General features: G+C 50.9%; 1 protein-coding gene and 1 long non-coding RNA gene across 2 annotated transcripts in view; one reads left to right on the top strand and one right to left on the bottom strand.

Moving 5' to 3' along the window:
• Positions 1 to 1,464: 1,464 nt before the first annotated feature.
• Positions 1,465 to 5,756, bottom strand: Irf2bpl (interferon regulatory factor 2 binding protein like). The gene has a single exon (XM_050152400.1). It carries the CDS (start codon positions 4,641 to 4,643, stop codon positions 2,307 to 2,309), a length of 2,337 nt encoding a protein of 778 aa, XP_050008357.1. The 5' UTR covers positions 4,644 to 5,756; the 3' UTR covers positions 1,465 to 2,306.
• A 15,976-nt stretch (positions 5,757 to 21,732) lies between these two features.
• The window catches only part of LOC126507719 (uncharacterized), a 26,951-nt gene continuing 24,043 nt past the window's right edge, over positions 21,733 to 24,640 (top strand). The window contains exons 1-3 of the long non-coding RNA XR_007593619.1: positions 21,733 to 22,468; positions 23,037 to 23,155; positions 23,530 to 23,713. This is a non-coding gene — a long non-coding RNA (uncharacterized lncRNA). The remainder of the gene's footprint in view (positions 22,469 to 23,036; positions 23,156 to 23,529; positions 23,714 to 24,640) is intronic.

Raw genomic sequence — 24,640 nt, 5'->3', positions numbered from 1 at the left:
AGGGAGATTCTTAGAGGTGAGCCAGACACCTCCCATCTAGCATCCTTGCAAGTCCATCAATAGCCCCATAGGATCCCCATTCCCAAACACACCCACCCACACCCGCACACAGGGTTCTTGTGTCCACTCCAATATGGTGGCAAAAGCTGGATCAGAAACCCAAAGGGTATTATTAATAGCAAGTCCCAACACCAACCAAACCTCCATACTGGTGTTCAGGATTACCTGGTGATTTGAGTTCCCCGTGTGTGCCCGCGCCTATTCCCACCTCCCTGCCCTCCTGCTCCTCGTGACACCCGTCAGGTAGGGCTGATCATTCCCTCCTCCACTGGCAGGGCAGGCAGTCCAATCTGGTCAGTTCACTAGGTCCAAGAATGGGGAGTGGCTAGGAATTAATTTCAATTCGGGTCACCAAGGTTGTGTTTTGCTTCCTTTCTCCTGTTCTTGTCCTCTGCCGCCAGGAAAGGACAAGGTTCAAACCAGGACTATTTGCCTTGCTCTAACTGGATGAAAGGCTAGTCTGGTGTCTGCTGGGGGGCGGGGGTGTGTGTGCTCTGAGCCCCAGAGAGTGCAGTCCTCTCCTTCCCTACCCACCAGAACTTCACAAATGCCAACAAAGCCAATTAATACTGGAGTACCTTTGCCAGTAAAATGGATTCCATTTGGTGCCTGAGTAACCTTTGCTTTCCTTTCCCTCCCACCCCCACCTCCCTAAGTCTGCTCTGATCAGCGGTGTCCTGACTTAAGAAGCACTTATTAAAGGGTAGGACATAATGAATGAGGTGGGAAGTGCTTTGCAATCAACATGCTTTCGCCTCCCAGATGCTCACAACCTTTCCTGCCCCCACGCCCAGCGAGACACTTTTTAATTTGAAAGGAAGGGTTTATTTTCGCTTATAGTTCCAGGGGGCTAGAGTCCATCATGGCCGATTTAGAAATGGGAACTGACAAGGAATGCACACACGCTAGGAGTAGCAGGAAGCCAGCCGGTCACGTTTTCATTTACACACGGAAGCAAAGCCCAGCTAGACACCTTTTGTTTTAAGTGTGCAACGACAGTAGATTTTACCCTGTGTGGAGAGGCAAAGCACCTTAATAGGGTTCCTTCTAGATTTCCCTATGTTCCCACTTGTTAAGTAACAGCTGGCTGAGTATCAATGTATCCTCATCGCCCCAGGGAAAGCGCTCCTGACAACGCTTTTTGCAGCTGGGTCCCTTGTGGGGGTGGGGTGGGGGGTAAAGATGCTGAAAGAGTAAACAGAAATTGCTTAGTCAGCAACTGCAGATTACAGGGGAGGTAAAATGTAAACAGTCTGGTACCCAGGGGGTGGGGCAGCCCTCTCCAGGAGCCTTCAAAGGAACCAGGAATCCTGGTTCCTTGTGGGAAGTAACAGTTGTCTCCTTAGTTGGGAGTAGTGTGGCTTCTCAGCCCTAGAAAGACAAATTTGCTGACTCAGGGCAGAATTAATTATCAATTGAATTTATTACAAGTTACTAAGCTCCAAGGCACATTACAGTGTTCTGTTAACTACAGAAATGTATAAAGGACAAACAGAGCAAGTTCTCCATGTCTAGCTTTTCGCTCTACGGTTCAAAACCATCCGTGCATCAATAAAGTCAAAACAAAACGACACGTGAAGATCCAACACATTCAGGTCAGGAGAAACAAACCAAAACATTTTCCCCCTCACAAACTTGCAACAAAAAACACCCATCCCCTCCCAACACCCCCCTTACTATTTTGCAAACAAAACAGGAAAACAAAACAGAACAGAACAAAATTAAGTGAAGACTTCAACACTTGGGGCTGTTTAGAGAGAAGCTTTCACCATTTTATAGCATCAATTTTTTTTCTTTTTTCTTTTCTTTTTTTTTTAGGCAGCAACACTGGCCTTGGCAAAACAAAAACAACAAAAAAATCTTTTTCTTTTGTGTGTTTTTCCTTTCAGAGTGCATAACATTTACAAAAATACACACCGGCAGCAGTTGTTGCTAAGGGCTATTAACGCTGTACCTAGGCAAACATTCTGCCACCAAATGAATGCTAACGAATACGATGCAAATGACCCAATCAATATTATACTGCTTAACACAACCAGCTTATCCTTCAAATGAAGAAGTTACATACCTGTTTCAAAATATAGAAACATACGACGAAAATAATGTCTATACATAAGACTAACTTTTTGCAGTTATATTCACAATTCTACATCTTGGTGGGAAGGGAAATGGAGGCAGGTGGGGGGAAGGGCCCTCCAGATTGAAGAGGAGGTGGTCTAGGGCAAAAGGGGTCACTGCCCTGCGGTTCAAGGGTCTCTCTCTTTTTTCACTTTAACATCCCCAGCTAAGATAGTTGCAATTTCGCCCTGCATGAAGGCCCAAGGTACATTAGACCCGACTAGGGGGCATTTCTCTCCGCTGGGGCAATACACCTCACCTGTAGCCCCCTGGGCTTTGATACTCTCTCTAGAACAAGGGAAACAAAATTTGTGGCTAGGGACAGACGGGCACTGAACGAAATGAGTGTCCTCCAAACGTTCGTGGCAAATGGTACAGCAGAGGGGTCCGCTGTTGGCCATAGGGGAATCCGGAATGTTTTGGGGGTGCACTTGGTCCATGCCTGGGTGGGCGCTAGGCGGCGGGGGCGCCACCTGTAAATTCAGGTCCCCATTGCGTGATGCCAGGCGACGCTGCCCTGGCACGGAGGCGGGCGACACCGGGCTGCTGCTGTTTCGCCTAGCGGATGCAGTGGTAGAGTGCACTGAACTGCCGTCCTTGGGCGAATGCGCTGTGCCCAAAGTGTCTGCCACTGACATGAGCGCGGCCATGGGGGACGGACCGTTCTGGGGGGCTGACTCTGGCGGGGTGGTCCGATTGGAATGAGGTCCCAGAGGTGGAGGGGGTGGGGGTGGTCCCCCTGCTGCGTGCCCTGGCGCCGCAAAGCCCCCTGCGGACATAGTGAGCTTCAGCGCCTCGCTCTGGTTTGCCATCCACTGCTGCCTCTGCTGCTCCTCGCCGAGCTTCAGTGCACCTTCAGCTGAGTCCGGAGGCTCCGGAGATGCCTTCCTTTTGCGCAGGCTGGAGGCTGCACCCCGACCCGTGGGCGCCGCTGGTGGCAAGGCTCCAGTTCCTGGAGGTGCACTGGGGGCGCGGCTGAGACTCACCAGCGCAGTGGGTAACATGGGACAGCTGGCATCTAGATAGGGCTGGGGCAGCATGTCCGCGCCGGGCACGCCCTCCTTGAAGAAGCGCACAGCCTCAGGCAGCAGGTCCCCAAGTAGGCGCCAGTCGCCTGAACCATGCTTCTTCTCGTACTCCAGGTATTTGAAGCCAGAGGACAGACCACGGCCAAAGTCTTTCATGCAATCCTGGTACATCTGTTTGGCCACCCCGGACGCGCTGGAGTACACGTTGCCGGAACCCGTGGGATACTCAATGAACAGCTTCAGCTCGTAGTCCATGCCGGGCTTGGAGACAGCGTCGAAGGCAAAGACGCGACCCAGCAACGAGTGGTCCTTCTTGAAGCGCACCTCGTAGGGCGTACAGCCAGCCAGCGTGAGCAGTGTGTCACGGACCATCTTGGGCTTGTTGGCCCACTCCTCCGCACGGTTGCGCAGGCTCTCGCTCAGCTCGGCCAAGGCCTCAGCGTTGCGCTGCTTCTCCTTCAGCTCACGTTCCTGGTCCGTACTCGACACCGAACCAGGCCTCTTACCACCAGCACCCACGCCCACCTCTGCAACTGTCGAAGAGGTCGAAGACGGCGCGGAGGATACAGTGGCCGACACGCCCGGGGCAGCCCCGAGACAGGCGGGCCCCCCGGGAGCACCGGGAGGCGCTGGAGTCGGGGGTCCTCTGCTGCCCCCCAAGCCGTGGGGCGGAGGCAGCACCGCGGCGCTGGCCGGGCCATTAAGCAGCGTCTGCGGCAATAGGTTTGGGGGCACCGTGAGCTGGGGTCCCCCGCCACCCCCCGGGTTGGGCAGACCGGTCACCAGCCCACTATGTGTCCCACGCCGAGAAGCCACCGATGTTGCCGCTGAGGATGAGTTGGGGCTCTGGCGGTTCAGCTCCGGGGGGCCCTCCTCTGGTGTGGGCTTAGGGAAGCCGTTAGGACCTCCCAGGCCGTTGGGCAGCCGGGCGGCGTGGCTGCTGCTCCCCAGACTCACCGGGGGTGGCGGATACTCGAACCGGCTACGTTGTTCCACCGCGGCGGCGGCAGCGGCAGCGGCCGCTGCGCTCAGACCGTAGCGTTCCAGGCCAGACGGGGCGGCCAACACCGCAGGCTTGGTGGAACCATCGACGTGGTTGAGCTGCTGCTGCTGCTGCTGTTGTTGTTGTTGCTGCTGCTGTTGCTGTTGTTGCGCGGCGGCAGCTGCCGCCGCCGCTTCTTTGGCGGACAAGGCCACTGTCTTGACCCCGACGGGCGGCGGCGGCCCGGGGGAGCGGCCGTCTTGGAAGCAGCCGTGCGCCCGCTTCAGCTGGCGGGCGGTCTCGATAACGAATTCTATGCGGTCGGCGCCTTCGTAATTGACGCAACCACGGCAGACAGGTTCGGAGAAGTCCCAGATCATGGCCCAGGGCATGCGAGGTAGGTCGCACAGGTAGCAAGACTGTCTTCGGGACGAGGACACCTGCGCCGCCGACATGATGCCAGCCTCGGGGAAGGTAGGCCCCCTCCCGGGCTGTCTCTGTGGCGCCTTCTCCACCGGGAGGACTGAGTGGCTGGGGAAGGAGTCCCGCTGCGGGGGAGGGGGCGGGGGAAGGCGAGAAAGTTCTGCCCCAGGGGCTGGAGGGAGAGCGAGTCTCCACTGCTGGTTCAGCGACTCTCTGCGGGGTCTCCACCGTCCGGGTGGCCGACGGGTTCTGCACGCTTCTCGCTCCCACCTCCTACTGCGGCTGTCTGGTCCGGAGTAGAGCACCGGGAGCCTTCTTCCTGGTGCGGCGGATCAGGGCTGGAAGCTCCGGGCCTGGGGGGAGGGGGCTAGGGTGTCCGGGGCTGGCCGCCAGTGGCCTCTTGGCCCCCTCCCCGGAGTGATTGAAGCGTGGAAGCGTGAAGGGGGGGGATCCCCCTACGATCTGAGTCCTCTCTACGCCAGACGCCCCGGGGAGAGGGTTAGAGGGTTGTGCCACCCGGTGCCCAGCTCCAATCTTGCTGAAGCCGCTGATTCCCCGGGAAGGCCGGGTGAGGAGGTGGCTGCCAAGAGGAGAGTTTCCCCTCCGCAGCGTCGGCCGTTGCGCTGGCGGCGCCTGGGTTTGCACGCCGGAGGGAGCAGCCGCGGCCACCGTTTCCGAGACACACGAGAGCAGAGGAGAAGAGCGCACGCACGCAGGCTCCCACCGCCCCCCCTGGCCTGGCTAGCTCTCCAGCCACAGAGGCTGGCGGCGCTCACGTTGGCTGCAGGGCGCTCGCTCGGCGCCTCCACCCGGGTCGCATCCCTTCCCGCTCGCGCTCGCCTGGAATGTGGGGTTGTGATTGTTACTCTACGTTCCGGAGGCGCGTCTCAGCGCTCCTGCTAGGGCTGCGGCTCGCGCTGTCCCCGGCTTGGCCGCGCGGGATGCCGCCCGGGCGGAGCGCTGACGTCACCGCCATGCTCTGCACCAGTCCCCCACCCCCCCTTTACACTTCCTCTGTCTGTGGAGCCCACTTGTTGCTCGCGAAAGACGCATGCGCGGCAGGATGCCCAGATTCCTCCCTGTCGGCCCCTCCTCCGCGCCTCCGCCCTCCCCCTCCCCCCCTTGGTCATGTGTGTGTGTGTCCCTCCCTCCCCCCTCGGCTGTGTGTGTGTGTGTGTGTGTGTGTGTGTGTGTGTGTACACCACAGCTGAGCCCGGCGAGCTAATGCTGCAAGTCCTGGGCTGGTGTGTGTGTGTGTGTGTGTGTGTGTGTGTGTGTAACAGACGTTGACCTTTCCTTTTCCTGCCTGGCTTTCCCAAGTTAAAAAAAAAAAAAAACGTTTAAGGGCCACGAGTGTTGTTTCCGATTCCCATTCCCTACCCCACCAAACCCCAGGCAGTAAAATTAAATGCCCTGTTTGACGAGTTTCACTTTAAATTTCATATAAGGTATTACCTATTTCATCTGCGGTGAGAGCTCCCTTCCTCCATTAATGTTCCAATCCTTGCCACCAAACACCTGCAGAATTAGCCCTTCTCCAATCTTCCAGAAATTACCTTTTAGATTTGTTTTTGCGACCGGGCCCGGGAATCAATCGGAGCTGCAAGGATGGCGCTAAATGGGCCACCCCTCCCCTTGGCCGAACTCCATAAAATTTATTTGACTATGTACTTCTCTGTCTGAGCCCTTTAAGGAAAAGAGTCAACGGACTGCATACAGCCGTAGTTGAGGGCAGGGAATGGGGAGTGAAGAATTTGCCAAACAGGTGAGTGGTTTTTCTGGGGTTCATGAACGGGGGCAGCTTTTAATAATACTGATGGCTAGAGTGGGGGCGGTAGCTCAGCGAGGGTACGTTTGTTCAGGATGACCGAGGCTCCGAACTCAGTCCTTAGACACATAAATAAATAAAGCATAGACAGTTTTGAAAGTTCCTTCTGCGTGCTGTGATTCAATCCCACACTGCCCCAGTACACTCTGGGAGGTCATGGCCTCCTCTACCTTGTAAGATCACTGCTCATCATTAGGGCTCATTGTAGAAACAGATAGGGTTGGTCTTAGCTCTGGCTGGAGCATTTCAGCCTGTTCTATTTATTAGGTTTGCCTTTTTCTTATGTAAATTAAGATAATCCCTATGGAAGGCTGGTGGAGGGGAGGTGATTTTGATAGGGCTGGATTCTGCCTATAGGGTTGGAATTTCCTCACTATTACTACTGGCTTTGTAACCCTGAGCTCTATTTATATAATCTTTTCTTTTTTTCTTCTGCAAAATAGAATTATCTCCCCCAGCTTGATGGGGTGTTGAAGATTTCAGTTTGTTTCTTGTCTTCGTGACAAGTGACTCTCAGTGGCACTGGGATAGGTACTGGGCAAATGGTTCTTTTTCATCAACTTTAGTATTATTTTCATTATAATGTGGAGACAGAGCATGAAGCGGTATTTACGTTACTAAATCCTTAGTGTTTTCCACAAAGTGTGTTCTGTTCCATTTTACAGACCAGGAAAATAAGGAGATTGAAATAACTTGTCTACAGCTGCCGCTGCAGCTGGCCTGGTATCTAAATGCAGGAAATTTTATTTGAAGGTGGTGCACACAAGCTAAGGCTCCCAGGGGTGGTGTAGGGTGCTCACATTTTCCATTAGCACCCCACTGTTTGTCACAGACCACTTGTATATAAAGTGCTGTGCAAATGCACCTTCATCATGAGCCCCTTGCATCCCCCTCCAGACTGTACTCCTGAATTCTTCCTCATAGAGAAGCTCTGAAGCTATCCCAGCTGCAGCGTGAAGCATAAATGCACCATACAGTGTGGAGAGCACATACGTGCATTCCCAGAAAACTGCCAGTGTTGGATACTAGTATCGATAATGACATTGAAAACTGTCCCCAGCTTCGCTGTGAAAGTGTTCTAGTGCGTAAGGCATTCTGATCATTATTTATGATCACGGTTACAGTCAGCTGAAGCAACAAGAAATACTTTTATTTTGACATTTGATCTCCCAAAGCTAGTCAGCATTTCCCAGCATGCTTAGTTCTGGGTTTCAAATGCAAAAGGAAAGTAGAGCTTGTAAGGATAAGGAGAAAGGGAGGAAGAAGCGCCCATAGGGAGCCTCTCTTTCATCTCAGAGCAACCCAGTTTCTGGTTTTGCAAAAAAACAGCAAGCTCACTGTGTGCTGTAGGCCAATAATAAATTTTGCCTGATTGGCTGGCTTGGAGCAGAGTCTTGTGCACAGAGCCTCTCAGGGAGTGCTTCCTCACCCTTGGACTGGCCACAGCTCCCCTTGAATGAGTCAAAACACAGGGCCCAATAATCCGACCAGCCTGGGACCATGAACTTTGGCTTGACTGAATGACCCATTTGTTTACATTATTTATTTTTCTCATTATTAAATCAAAAATACTCTGAGTGGTAGTAGCACACACTTTTAATCCCAGTGCTAGGGAGGCAGAGGCAGAAGCAGACAGATCTCTGTGAGTTCGAGACCAGCCTGGTCTACAGAGCAAGTTCCAGGACAGTCAGGGCTACACAGAGCAACTCTGTCTCGAAAAACAAAAATACTTTAGAAATAGAGCTTAGCCACAACCCTCCAGCCAGGTAGGTAGAAAAATCAAGTTGAGTTCCAGATCACAATTCAGTATACCATCTCCTTGTCTGTCTTCACTTTAAAGACATAGATACACACACACACACACACACACACACACACACACACACACGTGTGCGTGCAAATAAGGTATCTCTGTACATAGTGAGCTGGACATCAGTATGCATTTAAACAGAATTCCATTACAATAAAATGGAATTCCAGTCTCACAATCCTTTTATTTAAAAATCATAACTCTAGAGCTCAATAAAAATCAACCAAAAAAAAAAAAACTGGGAAAAAAAATCACAACTCTTTATACCCCCTGAAAAAGAATCACCATCGTTCTTGGTAATAAGGTGATACATTGCTTCTTAACTGCTTGTCTCAGATGGCCCTGTTTGGGGATGCATCGGTGATTGGGGAGGTGAGAGCTCCAATGTTTGGAGATCCTCCGTTCCTCTGCTCCTGCAGCAATACTGTGATCTCTTGGGAAGAACTGATCCAGGGAGGTGAGAAATGGAGGAGAAGAGATACAGAACTCTGGTGCTATGTTCAGGGGTGCACTAGCTGCAGAGAACAAGGTACGAAATGCTAACCCTAACTCCACAAAGTAACCCATCTTAATAGCTGTCTTTCTCCTCAGCTAGCCGAGATAGCATCTTCAGGGAACACTGTTCTAAACTGGAGCAAAAGGTCGGCTTTCCACTTGGCCTACCATGAGCAGCATTGCCCAGTGTTAGGGGTGTGAAGGTTGCCAGGATCTTAGGCGACTCCTGCCCGCCCTCAGCAGCCCCCACAGTTTGGAATCGAAATGGAACGGGGCGGGAGGGGGAGCAGGGGTGCTCTTAAGCCTACTGGCTCTCCAGGCCGCGGCTGAACCTCGCGTCACCCCGCTGCAACGCGCGCCGCCAAGCGCTCCGCAGAGAGAAAAGCCTTTTTTGGTAACACACAGTAAGCAGGGCCCTGTTCTTTGGCCTGCGGGAGCCGCTTAAGAGTAGATGAAAACAAACGTGTGGGTTGGGCTCTCCTTTGGCCTTGTGGAGGCCTGGAATCGCCTAGCACCAGGAACCCCAGGAGTGCGGCGGGTTACTACTGAGCCTTGCAGACCCGAGCAAAGGGGCTGTGGGGGCTGGAGGCTGCTGGGTGATTTACACATTTATTCCCCGGTCGGATCTGTGGCGGAAGTATTTGCCTTTCCCTAAAGGGCTAATCCTGGTATTAAAAAAAATATTGAGTTAGGCCAGGGCATAGGGTTACACAAGAGCCACTGGAGCATGAAATCCCAGGAACAACGTGTTTCGCCGAGAAGCCCTGGGGAGCTGAACCTACACCGCCCGCCAAGACCTGCCCAGCCGCGGGCGCATGGGCAAGGCGGGTGCTCTGAGCGAAACTGGGGAGAAGGCAAGGGAAGGGCGGGCATAGTGGTTGGTGTTGGCACAGTGGCGGAAAGAACGATCCGGTCTCTGGCTGTTTTCTTCCTGGAGGGGCGGAGACCAGGGAGGAGAAGAAAGGCGCAGGAGTTGGGGGTAGTCGTGTCTAGTTCCTGCCTCCCGGCATTCTCTTCTTGCCAGCGTGCCAGGGCATGGGGGAGCCCAGCACTGCCCTCAGCAATAGCTGGTGTGTATTTTACTCCTCCTCCTCCAGCCCCCCCCCGCAAAAAAAAAAAAAAAAAAAACTGGAATGAGCTGGCCAGGGAAACGGGCCTAGAGGGAAAAGAAGGGGTAAAAGAGCCAGACAAGGGTGCTTGCTATTCATTGATTCAGTTCGTACAAATATCCAAGCCCACAAGGGAGCTGGAGTGGAAGGGAGGCTTGGAGTAGGCGGGAGGTCGTCGTCGTCAAGGTGGCCAGTGGCTGTGAAGACCACAGGTGTACTATCTCCAACCCTCCACTCCATCTGTGAGCCTGGGCCTCAATGGGAGGTTCCCTCCAGTCTACAATAATCAGGGGATTTCCACTTTACTGCTCGGCCGCCAGAAGGTGTGGTCACAGAGCAGGAAGCTCCTCCCAGGTCCTGGCCATTCTTGGATCCAGGTTGGTATAGGACAGCCATCACTTCTTGTTTTGAATGGGTCCTTGGGCCAGGACTTCAAATATTTTTACTTGCCTGTGCTGAGTAGTTCAACCTGTAACTCAGGAGAGAGAGAGAGAGAGAGAGAGAGAGAGAGAGAGAGAGAGAGAGAGAGAGAGGGAGGAGAGGCGGTGCTGGGTACATATTTATATTAAGCTGTTCACCTTGGACTTGGCTGACCTTGAGCAAATCATTTGCACATCAGGTTCTGAGTAAAACTGAAATAATTACTCCACTTCCTTTGCTTGCTTCATTGGTCTGTGTGGATGACATCGCTTTATAATATGTTTAATAAAATGTAAGAGATTATTAACAATAACTGACATTTGTCAAGGGCTCCAAAATGCATTTCCAGACATTATGTCACCAAGCCTCACACAAGCCTGTGAGGTAGGTGTTTCTTTCATCGGCCTTTTGTGCAGGTGAGGAAAGCTGGGCCAGAGGTGGCTCAGAGTTAGCAAAAGAACATCCTTCGTGTGCCTTAAAACTGGCATCCACTTTCACCTTAAGGGCCTGCCAGTCCTTTAGGGGTTCCAGATGCTTCTAAGAAACCGAAACAAGAAGGTAAAACCCTCTGCCCACAGGAACTTACGGGTTAATGCCACAACTGTCTCCGTAGCTGCAAGGTTGGCTCGAAATCTGCAGCAGTTGTTTGGGAGTTAAAAATCAATCACTATTGAGCTTTGACCAAAACTGAGTAGCCACTGCTTCCTGGCAATCCCCAAACACCTTTCTTTTTACCTCTTTGGTTTTCTGTGCCCTGGCCCCAGGCAGAGGTGGCAGAGGAAAATCTGAAGTGCTTGTCCTCGCCGAAAGGATGGAGAAGCGTCTCCAGCTGCCCTCAAGACATTTGCAAGATGTACACATCTGGGGCTAAAGAATACAGCTGGGCGGTGAAGTGGTACCTAGCACCAGCAAGGCCCTGAGTTGGAGCCCCAGCACCAAAGGAGAAAAGGCTGGAGAGTCCAGTGAATCGTATAGGGGAAGGAGCAAAATAAGGAGCGTGGATTTTTGTTGTGGAAAAGGCCTCCTTGTAGAACTGGAAGTTATATCCCCTTTGTTCTTACCTATGTGTGCTGAAACTTGCCTGCCCCATGGCCTGCAGGGTTTCAGCATATTAGCCCCCTGCCTTTCGCTCAGTTATTTAATAATTTACCTAGAGAGCACTTGCCTGCCCCTTAGCTGAGGGTAGAACCTAGGGCCTGGTGCGTGCCAAACAGTGTTCTATCTCCTAGCCCCTTTGCTGTTTTTATACTAGGTCCTGAGAAGTTGTCCAGCCTAGCCTTGGACTCATCCTGTAGCCCAGACAAGTTTTGAACTTGTAGTCCTTTCTGCCTCAACTTCCACAATGGCTGTGGACTGGTCAGGCCCTGTTCTTAGCACTTTCTGTCTCAGTGCTGGGAATGGGAAGCTGAAATAAGCCAGAATGGATCCGGCGCGGAATCGAGAAGCTTCCATTTTCTCCTAGGTGTCCTGATGCATTCAGCCCCCGAAGCCTTAAGAGGCAGCGGTGCTTGTTCAAGGCTCCCTGCAGCAGTATAACTGACTCCGAGGCCATCTGTTTCTTCTCTTGAGCTTTGGTTTCTCACCCATCAGATGTCCATCTTAAATCATGTTCTTCCTCCAGAACCTCCCTCTGAGATCCTGTCTGTAAGGCCGGAGCCTGGAGCATTGTAAAAGAGGCCAGCGCTGACCCAGATCGCTTGCAGACTGAACCCTTCCAGGGGAAAGAGGAAAGCTAGCCCTGATGCTACACTCTGTCTTTTCCTTGGAAAGTGTCCTCTGGGTGACCAGCTTAGCAACTCTGGGTTGGAGTGACAGACAAAGCAACGACTGCCTCTCGCCCAAGGAGCTGGAGCAAGACAATAGCACAGTAGGGTCCTTCCTTCTAGGCTCTCCTAAAGAGGCGAGGATTTCCCCTCCTCGTGTGTGTGTGTGTGTGTGTGTGTGTGTGTGTGTGTGTGTGTTAGGGCAAGGATGACCATGAGAACTCAAAGTTGTTAAGGATTTATTTGGTGCGCTTACTTTTTTGTTGTTGTTGTTGTTTTGACCAATTTGGAAAGAAAGAGGCAATGACCTCCTCTTTAGAAAACAAAACTAGGCAGGAAGTGTGCAGGACCTAAGTGGCGGGGACTGAGGGTGTAATTACAAGTTTTTATTCAGTATTTTCATGTAATTAAATCCAAAGGGAAGCGAGCCTGGCCCTGGCTTCTTGGATGCAGGGCAGACCAGAGCTGCCTGTGTGCTGAAGCTGGAAAGCAAGCGGTGAGGAAGAGGCGGACCTCTCACCTTTCTTCTTATTTTTACATTCGTTTTCCAAAAGGTAGCCTATCATTCATCTTTTATTCGGACCCATTGCCCTCTCCTTGGTGACATTCCCAGCCTTGCCTGCGCAGCCTTCTAGGCACTGCTTTGCCTTTCCGCCCACTCTCTGCCCCTTTCCACTTTTACACATTGCCGATTTCTGCCTAGTTGCTCAAACAATATCCCCGCCGCAACATCCACAGCCTGCCTTCTTGCCTCCGGAGTTTCGATCCCAGCAAATAGTCCCTCCTTTTGTTTTGCCCTGAGTCTGTTTTTCCCCGTTATGCTTTATAATAAGCGCTACAGCGCCCCACCCCCACCCCCAACCCACAAACTCGGCTTTCTCTAACAACACTGCCTCGGTTTCCCTTTCTCGCAAGCAAGGTTCTGCGCATACTCGCTGGGGGATGGGGTTGTGTAGCTTTGCAGATGGTCCGAAACGGTGGGGAGCACGGGTTTCACTCTCCTCCCCCTCCTTTGAGCCTTCGGTGGCCCAGTGACGTGCCCTGGGCATTGGGGACTGGCAGCAAGAAAGGATCCACTGTCTACTCACATTCTTAAGGGCAGGAAACCTGACCCACCCCTAAACCACTGGTCCGGGAGGAGGGGCACTTGCATTTCTCCAGGAAGGCGGGCCTCGCGGTGGTCCCCCCCCTCCACTCACGCCTACCCCCACTCCCATGCCCGCAGATTACCTCCCAGCAGCCCCTTTCACCTACTCTTCCCAAGAACAGACTGTTTATCAGAACGGGCAGCCAAGAAGCCTACTCCTGTTTCTGGCCTCTGCCAAAGATTAATCACACTTGGGAACCTCACAAAACTTGACTGTCGGGGCGGGGCAGCGAGAGAGGGGGTAGTTAAAAAGGAAAGACCAATGAATTTGACATTTGACAAGCTGACCAAATGGGGCTACCGACACCTCTTTCCTTCTCAGCTTAAAGGCCCGAATTGGATTTCATTCCCACTCCCTCTCCCCCACCCCACCCACCCCCTCTCTTTCTCTGAGTCCTCCTCTTTCAACTTCATATCTGATGCTTTAATAGTACTGACTTGCTTTTAATTCTTATTAACAGCCTCAGCTGGGGTGTGAGTCTCTCTCTCTCTCTTTCTCTCTCTCTCTCTCTCTCTCTGTGTGTGTGTGTGTGTGTGTGTGTGTGTGTGTGTGTTGGGGCCTAGCAAGACACACTCACAAACTGGACTGTCTGACAAATCCCTTCTTTTCCTTTTCATCCTTCTCTTTGAAATGACATCAAGATGGACTGGGGGGGGGTGCTGGGGGATGAAGGAGAAGGCATGGAAAAAAAGAGGGAGGGGGGAGTAATTTATGTGCTTTTCTAAGACGGCCAGTAAAATTCCTAAGGGAGAATGAATGCCAAAATTGACTGTCTTGGTGGATTTAGACCCAGTCGTCAGGGTGAATCATGTCAGGGCTTTGCCCTAGACCTGCAGCCTGGAGAGGGGACGGGCACAGAAAGCGTCCCTGCGACTGGGAGGAGCCTTCTGAACCGGGGAAGGGATGGCTGGCTGTTCACTCTCACCAGATTCCTCTCCATAGGATTTGCTTTTCTGTAATTCATTGCAAGATGGATTTTTTTAAGGCTCTGATAAAGAAAAGCGATAGAAAATTCTCTATTAAACATGACCCCCTAAGGGAAGGTGCAAACCCATTTGATCCAAGATAGAGATATCTCCACCCCAGATTTCCCCTCCCCTTTGCTTTGCAACTCAGCAGACAGCAGGTTAGCAAAAGGTAATAAATAGTCCTCGCACAGCAGGGTCTGGACTAGTGAAAACAGTTTACTGAAATTAATGGGCCTCACTTGAACCAAAACCTCCACTTTGGAATTAATGCCAGACATAGTTTTCCTGAACTCCATCCAACCGCCTAAGCGGCAGACAATTTTTGTTCTATTTGTGCAGGAAATAAAGCCCAAGTCCTTGATCTCAGCGTAGATTTTCATGTAAAGAAAAAAAAAATTAGCACAGTGAAAATTGTGCCAGTTCCCATTTTCTGCCAGTAGAAGCCCGGGTGCTCCGGGTGCTCTTGGGTGGTGCATGGTCAAAGTTATCTGGTAAACTTTCCATTGAAAAGCCGCGTCCCAATTCCCTCCCCATCTCTGGCTTCTGAGCTTTCATCGTGACATCTGAGAGATGCAAGAAAGCTCCAGGAACAGTTCAGCTCTCAGTAACAACCCCCCTTAGAAAAGCTGGATGTGGACATTTTGTATTCTGTTTGCAAGACTCCCCCCACCCCGTGAAGCTCTAAGCCATCCATCCATCCAGCGTCGTCCTCCCCCCCCCCCGCTCCATTCTCTACCGCACCCAGTACTTAGGGTGTCCCTGGTTCTGAGCTTTTTGTTTTTATTAATGTACTTTTTTTTTTTTAAGGTTAAAAGGCACATACACTATGTGCCATCCAGTGGTTACCGGGTTATGGCAGGTACAGCGGGAACCCGGTGTCCGTGTCTGAACCCACCCTAAACCCCCATTATTGAGAAAAGCCCGGTCGTGGGCAGCCGGTGTTCTGGTTCTCATTGTACAGTCTGCACTGGTGACACAGGACATGTGGAAAATTTTGAGAGCACTGCGGTGAATGGTGTGGAAGAGGGGGGAGCATGAGCAGGGGGAGAAAGAGGAGGGGAGGGAGCGAGTTACTTTTTAGCTTCCGCTAAGTACTTGGCAGCTCGCCAAGCCCGGAGGATTCTGGGAAGTGAAAACCTCCCCAGTATAAACTGCCAGCTTTAAGCAGCCCTGACAGTTCTGCTCCTTCCAAACTTGGCAGCCGTTCAAAGTGCTCTTTCATTTGAAATGCTGGAAACCTGCCATGTGCAATGCAGATTTGCGGTGCCTGTGCGCAGAAGGAACTGATAAATGCCGTTGCAGTTGCCATGGGGACAGGAGGCTATCAGAATGGCCTTGTGATCCGCAGCCTCTCAACGCGGCAGGCTCTCCCTCCCGCCCGCCCGCCCGCCAGCCCCTCCTCCTTCTAGTCAGTGAGATGGTGAAATAAATGTTCTGGAAAAAGGTTAACCCTCCCGGCTCTGGCTTGCAAATTGAAAGGAGGTTAACCCCTTAAGACTTCCCCGGTCCTAAATGCTTGCCAGAAACATAGAGCTGAACAGCATCTTTGGGGTGGGGTGGGGGTGTTATCATCCCTCTCCCACCCCCGAGTCCTTCTGCTCCCCGGAGGCTTTTCGAAAGCTGTGTTTTTAATAGAGCTTTTCAGCAAGCCCAAGTGTAAGGCTTTGAGTCATCAAAACCCGGATGTAAACACAGCAGCCCTACATTCTGCACAGTTTGCGTGTATTCTATCTTTTTAATAATATTTAGCTGGCAACTTAAAACTGCAAGCATGCCAGATATTTTAGCCAGCCACTTACATCATGCAGCCTCCATCTTAGGGAGAGTAGTTGCCTGTCCTTGCCTTGATTCTCAGGTCCCCGCCCCACACTGCAGGCAGTCGGGGGTTTTTGAAGGTATCTTGTTGCAGTTTAGCAAATCCAGTCAGTCCCTTAGAGCATGACATCAGTTTGGGCAACAAAGATAGAGGACAGGTTCCTGTCAGAGACGAGACATTGGGTGAGTCAAGGTGAAACAGATCTGTCATCTACGCTGCAATTTCAGGTGACTTCTCGTGAGGGTGCACTAGCCCGGATAATCACCGCGCCTCCCCCCCGCCCCCCCATCTTGCACAAGCTGCCATTTGAAACACAGCCTGATTCAATGTACAGAAACAAAACAGTGTGTTCAAGATCTGGTATATTTTCAGGTCTGTAATGCCAACTCTCCGGGTGGCCTGTTTAATAGGGGAAAAAATTAAATCCCCCAGCCAAGGCCTATGGAAACCAAGGAGGGTTAGTGATTTATTTACGCTGGGGTGGAAGAGGTGAGCAGTATTTCTTTTTTGTTCACTCTTTCCTGAAGGCTTCCTAGACATAAACCTTCATTAACATCCCAGAAAGGGGACATATTTTTCTCTGTGGTTTTCAATATTTTCTGCTAAATATATCCAGCCAACTGTTTATCCAGGGCTTCAGCTTTCAGACCTTTATGTACTTGTCACACCTTGAGACTGTTCCTGGGGGTGGGCAGGTGGTGTACAGTATGTAAAGAGGACTTTACATACTGGGCGTCCAGGCACAGGGGGCCGGTTGTACTTCCGTCTGTCTGTCTAATGAGGTTTCAAGCAGAGGTAAGAGTCGAAGACGGCTTTTGTTTTGAAGCATGGGAAGACTACCAGAGAATGGGGGGCCAATCTCGGTATTCCTTCCTACTGTGTACACTGTCATGGAAGCCCACACAGGCAAAGGACTAGACCTGTCTCATTTGGTGGAACTTGACCTGCAGTGCCTTGAGCTTGACTCTCTGGGTGTCTCTTCATGATTGGTTTTTGTTGTTGTTGTTGTTGTTTTTGTGTTTTTTTTTTTTTTTTTTTGGTCAGGGTCAAGTGTTTGAATCTCAGTGGAATTTTCTGATTCCTGAATACCGCCTTCCAAATAAATAATCAATAAAAGCCATCTGCTTCACCTTGCTAGCAGATCCAGAATTGAAGGTTAGTGTTCAAACATAATTTTAAAGAGCAATCTGCCCTTGAGACATCTCAAGATGGTTCTGGCTTAGAATTACGCTGAAGCTGAGGAAGAACTCAGGTGATTCAGAACCCCCTTTCCCCAGACGGTCCAGGCAGCTGGGTTTTTGGCTCTTGCAGCTGCTAAGCTTTGGCAAGCTAAGAGCATATCCCTGGCGGTGATTCCTTTCCCAGGTTGACGGACGTGTTTCTGTACTGAGCACAGCCAGGTTTCCTGACTATGCGTGAATCAGAGGCTGTATTTTTAACTCGTAGCTGCTGGTGATAGCTTTAAATGGGAGGCAGATCCTGACTTGTCCTGTCATCAGGGTCCAGAGATAAAGAATCTGTCTGAAGTCCTTGTCACTTATAGCTCGGGCGTGTTCATTTCACGTTATCATCCTGACAGCCACAGCCACTTGTCCCAAAAGGCAAAGGGTACCATGGTCACCTTTCAGTGTTTGCTTATTTGCTGACTTCTGGGAGAATTAATTGTAAATGGCAATCCGGAGTCCCAGGGTGCCTTCCCAGAGAAGGCAAGCACCAGGATTCCAAAATGCCTCGGTACTATCTGCACTCTCCTCTGCTACAGCAAGAGCAATCCCTGCGTGCAGCCTGTGGTGTGGCCTCTCCTATGCCGGGGTGGTGATGGGGAGCCAGATCCCAGAAATCCATGGGTTAGGAGGTCGGTGGGACTAGTTCAGGAGCGTCTGAGGAAACAATTCCCTTTTGTTTTGTTGTCTGCCATGTGACCAGAATGCTGCCAGCTAATTTTAACCCCACCAAAGGACTGCTGGAGAAAAAAAAACCTATCTTGCATCTGGAGAGACTCTGCGGCTGGATAAAAGCTTTCTCAGCCTGCGTTCTTCCTGTTTCACTTTCCAAACTTGCATTATCGGTAACCTGAAAAATGATGAGTTTCACCAAATTCCTGGATATTGCACAAGAGAACAATGAGACTATTTCGGGGGTTGTGAGTGTATCTGGCACAGGCCCCGGAAGCCATTGTTTTCTGGAGGGAGAATGTTTTCCTATTTCCCGGTGCTTTCCTCCTAGGGTCTCAAGGGCTCAGGGGTTACTGTCATGGGTGGGGGCAAGTACAGCTTCCATGGGTAACTCTGTAGACTGTACTCTGAAGTATAGGAAGTGGCTGGTCAGACCAGTGGAGTAGGGAACAAGGAGAGCTAAGGGGGGGGGGGGGCATATTTGGAAGTGGGAACGACAGCAGGAGGGAGAACGAAGACACAGGTCAGTCTATCACTATTTGACCTGATTGTCTCCTGGGACAGAGGCCACCTCTTCTTCAGACTCATGCTCTGGCCCTGGAATGGATGGAAGACTGCAGGAGGCTCCTCTCTTTGGAGAATGGAGTCTCTTTCATCCTTGTCCTGACCAGGCCCAACCTTGCTTAGCTAAGATGAACACATTCAAGGTAGTATGGCTGTAAATGAGGATAGATCCCCAAAGCTTTCCTACGGCTATTAACTGTTGCTGTGTGTCTCTGGGTGGCCATCAGTCCCAGGGAGAAGGCACAGACTTCTCAGAAATCCAGATTAATCAGCCAGCACGGGAGCCAGCCAGCCAAGTAGAGAAGCAACTTCCATTAACCCTACTCTGCAGCCCCAGATGATAATATCAGGGCTCCAGCATCCCCTGCCCTGCCACCCCAACCAGGGGAACTTGGTGACAGTTGAGCTGACTGCAGCTGAGGGTTGGGGGGAGATTCAGGCTGACCACCCTGCCTATAATCTTGCAAGACCTCCTAGAATGCTGTTGTCCCTAAATCAACAGCCCACCCTGCCTGTGGGCTGTAGAGACTAGCCAGTGTCAGCTCCAGGGCTTCCGGGTTTCTAGACTTCCGCAGGGCCCTCGGCTGTCAGGAGGCGCGTTCCTCACTTACCTTGCAGCCCTAGGATTCCTGGCAGTTTCGCAAGGCCACAGCTGGAATGCAGCTGCTGGGGGTGGAGCAAGCAGAACCCTTGGTAGGTCAGCAGGGTGAGCGAGGGCCCGGAATGTTGGAAGGTTGGGAAAGTCCTTCCCTGAGCCAGAACTCAGGAATGTGCTGGGGCCTCTGCTGAGAAAACTTTCCAGATTGGGGGGGGGGGGGGGGGGGAAGCTTTTGCCTTCGGGGTAGATTTTTTTTTTAAATTGCCCCAGGGAGGTCGACTGTTTTGAAACTGTCTTTTTAAAAGAAGCCATGTGAATGTTTAAATTGTCCTGGAAACATCCTCCCTTTTCTGTCCCTACCGTTGGAATCTGGCTGAGCAGTAATCAACAGGGACATTTGCCTTAGGGTCTCTCTTCCTTCGCCTCTCTAAATGTTTAAAAACGTATTGTTGTTGTTGTTATCTTTAGTTCGGGGAAACTTTTGGATGCTTTCCAGGCTGCAGCTATAGAAGTTTCCAGGAAAATGGAAAAGCAACATTAGTGTTATGAGTCTGTCTGGATCCAGGGCCAGACGTGTTTTATAGAGTGCCTGCAAGAGGGGCAACCAGGTCCTGGGAGAGCGCCCAGCCAGGCAAAAGGGCAGATGGTGCCACAAATACCTGAGAACATCCTAAAGCCCTGAGACAAACATGGAGTTTAGAAGGCCTGCCTCTTCCCCACCGTAGAGGCAGGTGGGCCAGACACACAGTTCTGGGCACTCACAATTCAGAAACTCGTCACCTAATCCAAAAGGCTACATATCAGTGTGTGCACACACCAGGTGCCAAGGTGGCAGGGCCCATTGAAGACAGAAGAAAGGGGGGTCCTGTTTTCAAGGAGTATGCACCAAGCAGCCTGCTTCATGGGCAAAGAGACAGAGACCTTCAGAAGGGGAAAGATGAACCTGGGCTCCTGCCAGGCAGCATCTCCTTACCTGCTCTGTTAGTTTAACCATTGACTAGCAACCAACAACTATCAAGGTTCTTTAGTTTAGGTTTTTGTTTTTTTTTTTTTTTTTTTTTTTTTTTTTTTTTTTTTTTTTTTTTTTTTTTTTTTTTTTTTTTTTTTTTTGAGACAAGGTTTCTCCATGTAGTACTAGCTGTTCTGGAACTCACTCTGTACCCCAGGCTGGCCTCAAACTCACAGAGATCCGCCTGCCTCTGCCTCCCGAGTGCTGGGATTAAAGGCGTGCGCCACCACTCATCTCTATTTTACAGGTAAGAAAACAGACTCAGTGGTTAAGGAATGCATCTCAGCATGCCCAACTGGTAGGCTGGTAGGCGGTAGGCAAAATCTGAATTCAGTGTTAATTCTGCAGACAGACACGCGTTTTCTATCAAGCTTCTGCACCACCAGGTGTTCTCAGCCGATTTCCTATGGTAAACGTGCCAAATATCATCAGCCCTTTCCTGTAAATACCCTAAAGCCTTGTTACCTCTTTGCGGTAGGAATTAAATGAAAAAGCAAGCTTTCCTCTAGGAGAGGACTAGACTACAGTGAGCACAGGTGCTTCAGCACGGGTAGACTGACCAAGGTACCGGTCATCTATCACAGCACCGCCTTCTCAGGACCCTGCACAGGCATCCTGGCTCTGGCTCCAGCAGGACCTGGTGTCAAAGCCCGGCAGGCGCCCCCCTGTTCTTTCCCGTTAGTATCTGGCCTCAATAGACCACTCCCATCCACTTGGGTTTATTACAGCGGTCCAGAAACCATCCTTAGCAGATACCTGCCTGCCTGTTTAACGGTCTTCCAGGTGCTCTACAGGGTGAAGACCAAATCCTTAGCCCGGAACACAGGGCTCCTGGGAAACCTCCTTCAGTTTTTTTCTGCTTCTCCCCCCCCCCTCTCCTCCTGACCTCACTACTGTCTGACTATATTAAATCCCTCTTTGTTCCTTGCGTACCATGTAAACTTTCACGCCCTTGCCTTTCTGTGGCTTCTCTCTGCCTGGAAGAATGTTTTCCACTTTAACTTCCTTGAGCAGACTTTAAACAGCCTTCAAAACTCAGCTGTTTGGCTTTTTTTTTTTTTTTTTTGAAACTGATTTCCAGCATTTCCTGGCTTTGTGCTTCAGTGGCAATCCATGGACATCACAGAGACTCCCTCACTGGGGACTCTCTGAAGTTCAAGGCTGGGGCATGCCATTCTATTGCCAAGTCCACCTAAAAGGCCCTCAAAACATACTACTTAAATAAATGAATCAAAAGTATTTTTCTTCTCTCTCTCTCTCTCTCTCTCTCTCTCTCTCTCTCTCTCTTTCTCTCGTTCTCTTTTCTATTTTGAGAAAAACTGTCTAGTTTTGGCTCTTCTGGAGCTTGCTCTGTAGACCAGGGTGGCGTCAACACTCACAGAAATCCTCCTGCCTTTGCTTCCTAAATTTAGGGATTAAAGGCAGGTACCACCGGGTAGTGGTGGTACACACTCTTAGCCCCAGCACTTGGGGAGGCAGAGGTGTCGATTGCGTTGGGGTGGGCTACTCAGTCTAGGGGTTGTAACCCACCCCGCAATCAAGTTACTCCAGGGTCTCGGAGGGGCGCTACCTGGAAGGGAATGAGCTAAGACAGAAGAAGAAGGCCAAGCAGATTTGTCAAAGCCTCCGTTTATTTAGGGACGGGTTACAGTTTATATATGGTAAGGAATGGGGGGGGGGGGCAGGATACGGGAACTTCCGATCCTCCTGCTTCTACCTCCTTTACTGCTGGGTTTACAGGTGTATACCACCACATGCTGTTTATAAATGTGAACTTTTATAATATAAAAGTCTTATTATCAGTAAAATGATATATGTATTATTTAGACCCTCCTTTGATCCAGCAAAATGTTGGAACATTTTACTCAAAAATCATAAAAAAGAAAGAAAAGAATACAGTAGAAAGAGCGGCTTCTGTGGTAGCCCATGCCTTTAATTCAAGCACTGGGGAGGCAGAGGAAGTCAGATCTCTTGGTTGGTTCGAAGCCAGCCTTGTCTACAGAGTGAGGTCCAGGACAGCCAGAGCTACACAAAGAAATCCTGTCTCAAAAAAACAAAAACAAAAAGAAAGAACTGGCTCTTGGTTTGAATCCTTACAGAGCCTCTTGTTGTGCCTTTACATCATTAACCCATCAGTTTCCTGCCTGTGTGTGGCTCTAACAATAATTACCCACGTGGCAGACGTGCTGAGCCCCTAAGAGTCACTCTGGTTAGTATAGTTAATATTCAAGTCAGCTTGATAGATTTAGAGTCACCATGGAAACGTTTCTCTGGGTGTGTCTCTGAGAATACTTCTAGGAAGGTTTAATTTCTAGGAAGCATTTATTGGGTTCTCTGCTTCTTCCTGACTGCAGACACTCTGTGACCAGCTGTCTCCAACTTCTGCCTGAACCCACCTGTCATGATGGACTCTACCTTGGAGCCCCAGCAAGGTGTAAGCCAGGCATGATGGGACACTGTAGTTCCAGTACACTGGAGGTAGATTCAAGAGTACCAGGAAGATCAAAATCACCATGGAATTTCAAAGCCAGCCTAGGCTACATAAAACCCTGTCTCAACCCAGCACTTGAGAGGCAGATCTCTGAGCTCCAGGCCAGCCTGGTCTACAAAGCGAGTTCCAGGACAGCCAGAGCTGTTACACAGAGAAACCCTGTCTTGAAAAACTGAGAAAATTTAGTCTCCTTTCTGTGCCCCCCCAAAACAAACAAACAAACAAAAAACCTGGCCAGAGTTAGACATCCCAGGCACAAGCCTTCCTAATTGCTGGCGCCCCACTTTCAAAGCATGGTGGTCTCTGGTCACCCTGGGGCATGGAAGGGCTGCCACAGGATGAAGGGGAATGTGATGTATTGTTCCAGCAGAAGGTTCCATTTGGAAATTGACCTACAGTAGGAGGAGAAGCAGAGACTCCCACAAACCACTGCGGCCTTAGGAGGTCTACTTCTGGGTCTGGTGTGTCCAGAAACAGCTCGCCCTTTAGCTGGCTGATCTCTACTTCTCAGATCCGGGAGCTCAGCATCTTCGACCATGGCCACGCCACGTCTTCACAGTCTTGTGCACAGCCATAGCAACGGGGAATGGGCACTTTGTAGAGGATGCCGTGGAACCAAATCACCCTAGGGTGAGGGTGGCCACCCAATGCACGAGCCAGGAGGGAACCTGGAGGACGGGAGCTCTGAAGTTGCCTTTTCAAAGTGCGTGGCACCTTAGAAGTCTGTCCCAGATTCCCGTCTGGTGGGTTTCCCACGGCAATGCCTCGAACTCAGGGAAAAGGCTCTGAGCTGGTGGTGGAATTTGACTTAAAGCCGGGCAGCACAGAACCAGGTGGGAGTGGGGGGCAGTAGGAGGAAGTAATTCCTCACCCCTCCAGAACATGATCTACTGAGGTCTAAAACAGACTTCCAAGAGTGCCTGGTACCAACCTTGCCTCTGCCTCTGCAGTACAGCAGCCTTAGGCAAGGCCATTTCCTTATGACAAGTTTCTTTCTCTCCTAGTCAAACGGACAAGGTCTCAGCCTGAGAACGCGAAGCCCTTCACTTCTCCTCTGGCCGACCTTCATCTCCCCAGCACCCAGGACACACCGCTAATGTGTACCAGGTGGCCGGAACTAACTCCAGCAGGATGTGCCCTCTGGAGCCCCAGGCGGGTGGCAACAAGGACCTGGCAGGCCTGCTCAAGGTAACACCTAGGAAGTTTGGGGGATGGTGACAAACCCAGAACGTGCAGGAACCACTAGGGCATGACTGGGCAGGAGTCAGCTCTCTGAGAATCGTGGTTCTCGGCCAGGACCCTGGCCCAGGTCTCCTGGGTGGAGAAAGGCGAAGGAGGCGTCAAGGGTTGGACCCAGCTAGCTCTTATAAAACGGACACAAATAGTATGGAGTATCATCACTGTAAACACCGTAATATCAATATCTCAGATATTCAGTGAGATGACGGGTTTCAAGTGCCTTGAGCAGGGTCTACGGTCTAAACTGAACCTTTCTAAAAAATAATGGGTTCCCCCATCAGGAGGGGAGGCAGACAGTTTGGCTCATCCTAGGGAGGTGGGGGGGGGGGCTCTCTAGAACACGATGCGTGCACGCCCCCTGCTGGCCGGGAGCGAAAGTCCCACTATTCGTTTGCGGTGGGGTAAATAGGTGCAAAGCGTCCACCAGCAGCCATAGAATACCCACCAGCTTCAGCCGCCTTAGACTTTGAGAGGAATGCAACGCGGGAGGCAGGTAAAATCCGATTTTTGGAGTCAAGTAGTTCTGGAGTCACTACGAGACTGAACGTTCATTCATTGGACAGAAACTGCTCAGAATACAGCTGTAAGCAGACCTGGCAATAGATATAATTTTTTAAATTATCATTTTAAATGGATGTGCGCGCGCAGATGCCTGCAGAGGCAAGCATAGGATGTGAGTGCCCTGGATCCAGACTTGCAGATGGTGTGAGCCTCCTGAAATGTGCACTGGGAACCAAACTCAGCTCCTTTGGAAGAGTGGCAAGCAGTCTTAAGCTTAAGCACCGACCCCTCCCTTTTGTTCCTTTGTTTTCTTTTTCTTTCTTTCTTTCTTTCTTTCTTTTTTTTTTTTTTTTTTTTTTTTTTTTTTTTTTTTTT

The sequence above is a fragment of the Alexandromys fortis genome, unplaced genomic scaffold (genome assembly GCF_014885135.2).
Source record: "Alexandromys fortis isolate MF-2015 unplaced genomic scaffold, M_Fortis_MF-2015_v1.1 scaffold_47, whole genome shotgun sequence".
Lineage (NCBI taxonomy): Eukaryota > Metazoa > Chordata > Mammalia > Rodentia > Cricetidae > Alexandromys > Alexandromys fortis.
This window is presented reverse-complemented; position numbering and strand designations above follow the sequence as displayed.

Excerpts from the sequence above, each read along its gene's own strand:
- Irf2bpl (XM_050152400.1), bottom strand. The coding sequence starts at position 4,643 with ATGTCGGCGGCGCAGGTGTCCTCGTCCCGAAGACAGTCTTGCTACCTG.